This window comes from Tupaia chinensis, unplaced genomic scaffold, assembly GCF_000334495.1.
Source record: "Tupaia chinensis unplaced genomic scaffold, TupChi_1.0 Scaffold149922_1, whole genome shotgun sequence".
Lineage (NCBI taxonomy): Eukaryota > Metazoa > Chordata > Mammalia > Scandentia > Tupaiidae > Tupaia > Tupaia belangeri.
Genome location: NW_006209766.1, coordinates 727,404 through 737,943, shown reverse-complemented (window position 1 = coordinate 737,943; position 10,540 = coordinate 727,404). Strand labels below are relative to the sequence as shown.

Below are 10,540 nucleotides of genomic sequence, written 5' to 3'. Positions count from 1 at the left end.
GGCAGGCCTCTGAGGCGTGTGGAGGCCCAGGGATGGCCAACCCCCCCGGGGTTGGGGCAGGCTGTGCCTGGGGGTTCCCCACTAGGGCTGGCTCTTCCATGAGGCGGAGCCCAGGGCCTAAGGGGGATAGAGAGAGAAGGCATTAGGGACCCAGCGAGCCGAAACCCTCCCAGACGCCCACCCCTGGCTCCCCACTTACCAGGGCTATTCGGCCACCTGGACACCCGTACAGTTCTCTTTGCTTTCTGAGGTGATGGCCAGGTATTCCGAGCTGTGGAGGGGAGAGCCAGGTGTACAGTGACCCCATGATTGCTGTGGCCCCACCCCCAGGAGACTGAGGCAGGTGGCGGTCTTTGCCCCAGGTACACAGGGCTCCTAACAAAGGGACAGGAGGGGCCACGGGCTGGACCCCTATAGGGCTGCAGGGAAGGAAGGGGCTACCGCCTCTTTGCTTGGGTTTTTTTTGGAGAGGTTTTTGCTTAGGGCATGTGCGCTGGCCAGACAGAGAGACAGAGAGACAGAGAGACAGAAAGCGAGAAATCACCCCCAAGGGGGGATGGCCACGCTGCAATCCCTTCTCCTCCACTCTCCTCTCGGGATCTTGGGCACGCACGCACATGCGCCCGGTGTGAGTTTTAAGCCACTGGGTCCGGGACACGAACCACGGTCGACTACGTGGGAGTCCAGCGACATAGCCGTTACGTTAATTGCCAGTCCCTGTTTGCTTTTACTCTGGAAACAAACTCTCCCCTGTGGGGAGGACAGACACAGCTGGCACCCTCCACCACACAGTTCACACTCCCCCCGGGAAGCCCCATGGTGCCCCGGGGCACCTTGCCTCTCCCTCCCCGACCCCACTCACGCATTCTCTTGTGCGGCAGCCTCCGTGGCGGCGGCAATCTTCTTGTAGCAGTAAACCATCTCTGCCACCAGCCATATGGTCAACACCACGATGAGCACGTACATCATGATCTCGGACACGATGGATGCCATGTCTCTGTTGGCTGCAGGCGCAAGGCGAAGGAGTCGGCGGAGCCCCCACTCAGAGGGTGCAACAGCCCAAGGGTGCAGCGCATTTGCTGTGTGAGCCTGGCAAGAGGCCTGCCCTCCCTGGGCCTGGCCCCCAAGTACGATAGTGTCCTCACTATTGCTGCGATTATTCGTAACTAGCCTTGGGGAACAGCAGATGGCGGACCGGTTACATCGCTGCACTCCATGTAGTCGATCTCAGTTTGAGTCCTGGACCCAGTGGCTTAAAACTCACGCTGTGTGTGTGTGTGCCCCAAATCCTGAGAGGAGACTGGAGGAGAAGGGACTGTGGTGTGGTCATCGCCCTGGGAGATGATTTCTCGCTTTCTGTCTCTCTGGCAAACACACGTGCCCTATAGCAAAATCTCTCTCTAAAAAAAGGCAAAAAACAGCCTTGGATAGGCCTGGGGATTACTCTAAACCTGTCTCCCCAAGTAACTTGAGGGTACTTCTGTGTCATCCCAGAGGCTGTTGGGCAAAGTGGCTAAAAGCTGTAGCTCTGCACACCAGGTTCTGTTTCAAGTCCTGGCTCTGCCACTTTACCAGCTGTGGGACCTTGGGCAAGTAAGTACTCAGTCTCCTGAGCCTCCTATTTGCCAACTGTAAAAGGCTGATAACCATAATACTTCCTCCATGGGAGGGTGACAAGAACTGAAGAAGCTTTAAAAATCTTAATAGGGAGCAGCCAGATGGTGTAGTGCCTCCGTCGCTGGACTCCCATGTAATCGACTACAGTTCGAGTCCCAGACCCGGTGGCTTAAACTCACGCAGGGCGCATGTGCGTGCGTGCCCAAGATCCTGAGAGGAGAATGGAGGAGAAGGGATTGTGGCACGGCCATCCCCCCTGGGGGGTGATTTCTCACTTTCTGTCTCTGTCTTTCTGGTGAGCACACATGCCCTAAAACAAAAACCTCTCAAAAAAAAAAGAAAAATCCTAAGAATAGGGCCAGCCTGCCATACAGTGGCTAAGGGCGGTACTTAGAGAGTCAATCCCATATGGTTGACCACTGTCTGATCCTAGGGCCAGAAGCTTGAAAAACATGCTGGGCGCATGCGGGCACATGCCCCAAATCCTGGAAGGATGGTGAAATGAAGAAAAAACGATCGTGGAGTGATCACAGCCCTATGGGGGTTGCTTTCTCCCTCTCTCTTCCCGCCTTTTCTAATGAGCACACATGCCCTGTAGCAATGAAAAGAAAATCCTTCGAATGGTGCTTGACCAATAAATAGCACCCAGCAAATGTTCCCTAATGTTAATAGTATTGTCACTGTTATAATGGGGGCACTATAGCATAACGGTTAAGAGTAAGTGATCCGGGGCCAGACTGTCAGGGTTGGAATCTTGGCTCAGCCTCTGACTAGCTGTGTGACCTTAGGCAGATAAAGCCACCTCTCTGAGCCTCCGTTCCCCCTCTGTAAAATGGGAACGATAGGATGCACATCTTCTCACAGGGGAGAGGAAGTGAGTTAACCTCCATAACACGCTTGGGTAAACACAGCCAGCGCTGCCTAAGTGCTGCCTGTTTTCTGGAAACCCTCATCCTTTCTGCGGCGCCGGCCCTGGCTGTCCCCAGCTTCCCTTTTTGAGCCTAAATTTAAACTGTAAAGGGAGTGTGTCCTGCCAGGGGACCAGAGTTGAAGGCCACTCTGGCGTCCATGGCCGGATTTTGCAGGTGTCCATCCTGTATTCCTGGCCCCTCCCGGACGGGCGGGACCTCATTCCCCCCACCCCCACCTTGCTGTCCTCACGTGGTCTCTCCATCCCCTTAAGCGGGGCACGCTCTCTGCTGCTCCACCCTGTGCAGATGGCCTCTCAGCTTTCTGGGCCAGCGTGAGGGAGTGAGGGAGGGTGCTGGGCTGGAAGGTCCCTCCCATCCCCCACGCCCTATTCTCTGCAGGAGGAGCTAGAACAGGGTTCTGCATCTCACTCATTTCTTTGTTTATTCTTTCATTTGTTCCTTCCACAGACATCTTTTCTTTTTCTTTTTCTTTTTTTTTTAAAGAGAGATTTTTGCTATAGGGTGCGTGCACTTGCCGGAGAGACAGAGAGAAAGTGAGAGATGGCCCCCTCGGGGGGATAGCCACACAGCAATCCCTTCTCCCTCCTTCTCTTGGGATTCTCGGCACACACACACACACACAGACGCACACACACGCCCAGCATGAGTCCCAAGCTGCCAGGTCCAAGACTCAAACCACAGTCGGTCATGTGGGAGTCCTGTGCCCTAACCACTACACCACCTGCAATAGACAATGTCAATGCATCGCACGCAGCGGGTGTCCGCTCTCAAGCAGGTTCTGTGTTAAGTTCTTTATCTGAGTGTCTCCCTGGCTCCTCAAAACAGCCCTACGGAGAGGCTTGTCGTGGCTTTCCACATCCACTGGCCTCAGAAACCACGCAGAGTTGGATACGTATTGGATAAAGCGTGGCCTTGGGAATTCTCGCCCCTGCGGCTGGAACGCAATGCCCGGACAGAGCTAGGTGTTATCGCCTGTCCTCCTGCCTGGCATTTTGACTCCTGCTCGCCCAAACAGATTAGGATGGGGATAGGCATGGGTCTGTAGCCCGTTCTCCAGACAAGGACACTGAGGCCTCGAGAAGGGAAGGTGCTGGGGCAAGGACGCACAGTGAGGACTGGACTTGAGGACCCAGGATTCAGCCCTGAGTGTAACGGACTGCAGGCTCTGAGCCTTAATCTGCTCTGTGAGCCCTTGACAGCCCAGGAGAGATTTCGTGGTAGCGGGCGTATTCCAGGAGCCGTCGCCGTCGGCCCACACAGACATCCCGTGGCAGTTACCCCTGCTTTACAGATGAGAAGCTGGGGCAGAGGGAAGCTTCTTATGGGGTCACACAAAAGTGTGACCTTCTCTGGAGTTTCCTTTCATATCTTCAAAAAACTCCAAACCCTCTAAGAGCTTCACTTGGGAGCCCCCAGACCTGGAGCCCCAGAGGTACCTCTGTGGGCTGATTTCTCACCAGCCTCCGGCACTCTGCACCTTGAGACATTTTTCACTCTTACTGTGTACCCAAAATAGCGTCATTGTCCCCTCCGTCCTCATCTGCCTGCTCCCACCTTGAGTGGGCGATCTCAGCAGCTGCAACACCTCTGCCAGGTGAGGGACGTTCTTATCATCAAGACCCACTGCCCTCTCCCTTGGAAAGGAGCTTACTCCTCAGTGGTCATTACCAGGGGCGACACGGGTAGGTCAGTGGGGAATGCTGCACGTGCAGGAAGGTAGTAGAAATGGTACTTTTCAAAAACCGGGATGGCAGGCATTGCTAAGAATACAGTATCACGGATAACACACACATAAACCCTGTCGTGTAAAAATGAGTCTTGTTAAAATACTACAGTGTGGGGACCAGCAGTTAGTGTCATGGCTATGTCACTGAACTCCCACATAGTCGACCGCGGTTCGAGTCCCGGACCCGGTGGCTTGAACTCATGCTGGGTGCGTGTGCGTGCATGCCCAGTATCCTGAGAGGAGAATGGAGGAGAAGGGATTGCAGCGAGGAAACCCCCCTGGGGAATGATTTCCTGCTTCTGTCTCTGTCTGTCTGTCTGGCGAGCATGCGTACCCTATAGCAAAAACCTCTCCAAAAAAAAAAAAAAAAAGACTATGCCACAGTATAGCAAGTAATGTTAAAAAAAAATACAGTATGGGGGCCAGGAGTGAAGGTTAAGGCACTAAACTCCCACAAGGCTGACCACAGTTCAAGTCCTGGACCCAGTAGCTTGAAAATCATGCCGGGTATGTGTGCATGCATGCCCAAAATTCTGAGAGGAGAATGGAAGAGGAGGGATTATAGTGTGGTCATCCCCCCGGGGGATGATTTTTCACTTTCCCTCTCTGTCTTTCTCCAGCAAGTACATGCATTCTATGGCTAAAACCTAAAAAACAAACAAACAAAACAAAATACAATATGATCTATAGTATTTTTAGACACCATAACATAGCATGGTAGGTAATGATAAAAATGTGAAACATTCAAAATATTGTAAATATTGTTAAAAACACAGAGCCTTCTAGGCTCTGGAGGTAGTAGGGATTAAAAATAGTGCCATATGGGACCAGCAGTTAGCGTAATGGCTATGTCGCTGGACTCCCATGTAGTTGACCGCGGTTCGCGTCCCGGACCCGGTGGCTTAAAACTCACGCCAGATGCATGTGCGTGCGTGCCCAAGATCCCGAGAGGAGAATGGAAGAGAAGGGATTGCGGCGTGACCATCCCCCCTGGGGGTGATTTCTCACTTTCTGTCTCTCTGTCTCACTCTGTCTGTCTGGCGAGTGCACGCACCCTATAGCAAAAACCTCTCCAAAAAAAAAAAAGTGCCATATGATGGACTATGATAAAATTACTGTCGTCTATTTGACAATGTTAAAACAGTATACAGTATAGTATATTGGGGCCAGCAGGTGGCATGGTGGTTAAGGCACTGGACTCCCACATGGCCAACCATGGTTCAAGTCCTGGACCTAGTGGCTTGCTTTCTCACTGTCTCTTTCTCTCATCTCTGTCTGGTGAGTACACATGCCTTATAGCAAATTTTTTAAAAAAATAACAGGGACCAGCAGGTGGCATGGTGGCTAAGGGCACTGGACTCCCACATGGCCAACTGGAGTTCAAGTTCCAGACCAGGTGACTTGCTTTTCCACTTTTCTTCTCTCTCTCTGTCCCTCTCTGTTCAAATTAAAATAAATAAACAAATAAATAAATAAAGTTAAATATAAAATAATTCTTAAAACAATAACAAATAAAATCAAATAATTTTTTTCAGAAAGAAAAAATACTCAGTATAGTATATAGTATAACACAGCATGCTACACTATAGCAGGTAACGTTAAAAAGGCAACAGTATAATACGGTGCATAAAAAAACCACTAGACTATAGTGGATAATGCTGGGAACACAGACCCTGGGAAGACAACATAAGGCTCCATGTTTGGACGAGACAATGGCACAGTGAGAAAATGCAACCCTGGGACTGCCTCACATGGAGAGGTCACAGGCTGGGACCCAGAGACTTCCCGGAGCATACCAGGCACACACAGGTGTCCATGATCCAGGGCTGGCTGAGGCTGGGGGTGAATGCAGGGTCAAGACCCTGTTTCTTGGGACCAGTGGGTGGCGTGGTGGGTAAGGCGCTGGACACTCCCACATGGCCAACTGGGGTTCGAGTCCTGGACCTGGTGGCTTGCTTTCTCACTTCCTCTCTCTCACTCTCACCCTCTGTCTCTTTCTGGTCAAAGTAAAAACTCAACGAATGAATAAATAAATAATAAAATAAATAATTACTTTAAAAAAAAAAACTCCACATGATGGTAAATATTGTTAAAAACACAGGGCCTTCCAGGCTCTGGAGGTAATAGGGATGATAATGAGAGATTTTTGCTACAGGGCACATGTGCCTGCCAGAGAGACAAAGAGAGACAAGAGAGACAGAAAGTGAGAAATCAGGGGGAATGGCCCAGGGGAAATGGCCACACTGCAATCCCTTTTCTCCCATTCTCCTCTCAGGATTTTGGGCACGCATGCACATGTGCCTGGCCTGAGTTTCAAGTGCCAGATCTGGGACTCCAACTGCAGTTGACCATGTGGGAGTCCAGTGCCTTAAACACTATGCCATCTGCTGGTCCCAGGAAGGATAATGTTTAAGGAAGTGAGAGTCTCTCCTGGGGCAGATGTGAGCTCCCCACCCTCCACCTCTACTTTTCCCCTGCCCTGCAGATGAGAACCACATCTTGAGCCAGGGCTGAGCAACAAGAGGGAAAGAACCTGGGTGAGCGAATGGCATCCTGCCCTCTCCTCCTCCTCGGCACTGACTTGGGAAGGAGGGATTCCACAGGTTTTGGTAAGGCCCAGCATTTGGGCAACTCTGTCCCGTGCCACCACCTTACACAGTCAAGGCTCCTTTTCTCTGTCCATCGATGACCACCCGCCCATGAAACCCACGTGGTTTCACGCCATCCACTCGAGAGCAGCTCAGACACGGTCCTGAATTGCATTCCGCTGTGCCACTTTGATAATGGACGTAAAAATGCTAACGATGAGACCGCAGGCTCTGGCTGACAACACAGAGTGCAGTGAGTCATGCCAAGAACAAAAATGGCAGTCAGTCAGGAGGAGCAGCTGGGTTCAAATGCAGGTCCCAGCAGTGTGATCTTAGCTACATAGTCTTCCCTCCCTGAACCATGGTTTCCGCATCTGGAAAACGGGCCTAGTAAGAGTTCCTACCCCACACGGCGGGTAGGAGGATTCGACGGGGGACTCTGCGTGAGGCACCCAGGCCGGCAGCCGGCTCACAAAAAATGAAGGGCAATGTGCGTTCACCGGGATGGGGTGCGCGCACAGTGGGCCCCCAGGGACTGGTGTGCTTGCTATGGCTCTTTGTTGGCTCAGAGCCTGGGATATCTGCTTGACTCTCTAAGCCAATGGGCCATAAGGCTCTGGAAAATTCCAATTTATGCTGCTCAGGTTGGCTGAGAGAAGGGTGGACCTCCTTCACTCCTCACCAGCTGAAGCCAAAAGGCTGAAACAATTCAAAAACGCATGAGTCCCTTGCTGCTCACTCACAGTGGAGCCCCAGACCTGCCCCGATGACCCCCCAGATCTGCTGAGTCAGAACCCACACGTGCCAGGCCGCACACGCAGCCAGGCTGCTGGTGGTCGGAGCCCAGTGGGACAGGAGGAGCCTGCTCTGCCAGCCCTCTCCTATTTCTTACCCCACATGACAGAGGGAGGCAGGCCAAGGCTGCAGGACCGTCAGAGCCGCTGCCCTCACCCCACGCCACACTTGCTGTGAGCTGCACGGACCAGCCGCTGACGCCCAGCACTGTGAACACGCCCCACACCCTCCGTGAAACAGGAATGGCTCAAACGACACCCTGAGGGTAGACACTGGTACATCTCTATCTCCTACAGGACAACCCTTTGGCTCAGAGACAGGCGGCACCTGCCGGAGGTCACACAGCACAGGTGACAGCACTGAGTTTTCCACCCAGGATGTAGGAGTGGGAGGCCTACTGTAACCTCCTCTCCATGGACTGAAGGGGAATGGAGGCCGGAGCTGCAGTGGAGGAGGTGCTGGTCCCCCTGCTGCTGTGGGCAGTTGGCTGGCCCAGGCGTGGAGCCAACCTGTTCCCTACCTGCCATCTGTCCCTCCATCTGGATGGCCGGTGGGTGACAAGGGCAAAGGGACAGGCAGGGCAGGCTCACCTTTGTCCACCACCTCCAGGTGGATCTTTTTGACGACGCTGGTGTTGTGCTCATAGTTCTCGAAGAAGAGCAGGCGGTAGACGTGGCACTCGTAGTCACCTGAGTGGTTGTAGGTGACATTGGTGATGAAGATGGACAGGTCCTGCAGGTCCTTGGTGCCCCGGCTGCCATTCCACACCACACGGCCTTCGAAGCGCTCGTCCTCCTCCAGCTGTAGCACCTCGTTCTCGTAGCGCAGGATCTTGGGGCAGTGGTGGGAGGAGTCATTGCCTGGACCTGTCTCCCCCGTCCTGGCCCCAGTCCTGGCCCCTACCCTGACACACAGAGACACGATGGCACACGCAGGGGCTCAGGCACTTTGACTTCAAGCAGGCGAGGGGGCTCAGGGGTGCCTGGGCTGCCCCAGACCCTGGTTATGCCTCTAGCCCTGAGACACACATATATTATACACGCACTCTTGTCACCCTCCAAAGCCCCACAGCCCCGTCCAGTCCCTGTTCCCTGTGATTCTTCCCCAGACACCAGACATGGGGCAGAGTCCTCTAATGGGGACCGAGACAGCCTGACCCCAGCTATTATTGGAGACCCCAGTTCTCCAGCAGATTGTAAAAGGTTGCATGGCCTCCCGTACATAATTCAAAATACACACACAGTAAAGGAGGTTAAAAAAAAAAAAGTCTGCTTCTCAGAGCCAGCCAGGTGGCATGGTGGTTAAGGTGCTGGATCCCACACGGCAGACTACAGAGTGGGAGTCCCGGACTCGATGGCTTGACAAACACACCGGGTGCATGTACGTGTGTGCCCAAAGTCCTAAGAGGAGAATGGAGAAGAGATTGTGGTGTGGCCATTTGGCCTAGGGGATGATTTCTCACTCCCCTTCACCTCTGTGTCTCTCTCCAGTGAGCACATGTGCCCTGTAGCAAAAAAACAAAAAACAAAACACCTTGCTTTTCGTCTTTGATGCCTACTCAAGACAGTTTCGCTCACACCCAACAATTCCAGTGACATTTATTTCACGCCAGCCGTGGGACAGGTGCATCAACTCATGGGACTCCACATAAACCTCAGAGCCAGGGACCATCTTTACAGACGAGGCATTGAAGCTCAGTGACTTGCCAAAGGTCACTAGGGGGTCAGTGGTGGAGCCAGAATCTGAGTCCAGGTCGTCAGTGACCGCGCGTTGTAAAAAAACAAACAGACCCCACCCCACCCCCACGTCCCCGCCAGGCCCTCACACACCTTGACAAACTCCTCCGTCCCCTTTTGGCGGAAGGTCCACTCGGTGAAGGTCTCTGCGGTGGTCTCGCTGCGGCGCTTGCAGGAGATGCACAGAATTTTGAAGGTCATCCCATACACGGCCTCAGTCTCAGAGTCCACCTCCACGCAGCCCCCTGAGGCTGAGGACACTGCAGGGATAGCAGGGCTCAGGGTGAGCAGGAGCACCCACCCCCCTGGGCGATGCCAGGCTTGCTGGCTGTTAGCTTCCCTTCCATTATAATCGCGGATCGACAGGACGGGACGCAGCACTGGTGCACGCGGTGTGACCTTGGCAAAGCTACTCCTCTTCTCTGAACCTGTTTCCCTCCCTCTGTTTGTTGAGAAAGGAGCATCTTTGCTTCCAGCAGTTATTGAGCAGATTCCAGAAGTTAGAGAAAGCCCAGTCCCCCGTGGCACACAGGGGATCCCGTGAGAAGGGCTGTCAGTGACTTAGAGTCTTGGCTACCCCAGGACCCTGTCTTCGTAAGGTCTCTTGGCCAGGATAGCAGAGCATCTAGGTGGTGGGACTAGAATTGCGACTGTGTTCTAAGTTCAAAGTGGCAGAATCAATTCCACCGTGCAACTGCCCAGCCAGCCCCAAGAGAGATGACTTGGGAGAAGGAAGGCCTCAGAGGAGGAGGTGGGCACTGCAACCAGGCGAGACCCACACTCTGGCCCTACTCTCCAGCGCCATAAGCCCCTGTGTGAGCGCGCACACACACAACACACACACACACACACACACACACACACACACTTGCCCTGCTTCTGAGCTCTCCTCCCCAGGCTCCTTCCCCTCCAGGTCTCCACCTCACCCCCATTAGAATCTTCAACTCACCAAGCTCCTTCCTGCCTCAGGGCCTTTGCACCCCACTGGATTCCAGTCTCTTTGGGCCCCTTCACACAGTTACTGTCACCTCTGTCCTGGCTCCCACAGTTCGCTCACCAGCTAACGCTGCATCTCCCTCCTTCCAGTCCTGGGTCTCTTTCTGTCCCTGGATTTCTTCCTCCAATGACAGTCAGGACTTCTCACTC

The 10,540-nt window shown here is 53.4% G+C and overlaps 1 protein-coding gene across 1 annotated transcript; it reads right to left on the bottom strand.

Moving 5' to 3' along the window:
- Positions 1-7: 7 nt before the first annotated feature.
- On the bottom strand, positions 8-9,680 carry SCN1B (sodium voltage-gated channel beta subunit 1). The gene is made up of 5 exons (XM_014585447.2): positions 9,488-9,680; positions 8,249-8,489; positions 863-1,004; positions 200-271; positions 8-117 (listed from the first exon to the last, which is right to left on the bottom strand). The coding sequence occupies exons 1-4, from the start codon at positions 9,593-9,595 to the stop codon at positions 205-207; spliced, it is 558 nt and encodes a 185-aa protein (XP_014440933.2). The 5' UTR covers positions 9,596-9,680; the 3' UTR covers positions 8-117; positions 200-204.
- Between the last annotated feature and the right edge of the window lie 860 nt (positions 9,681-10,540).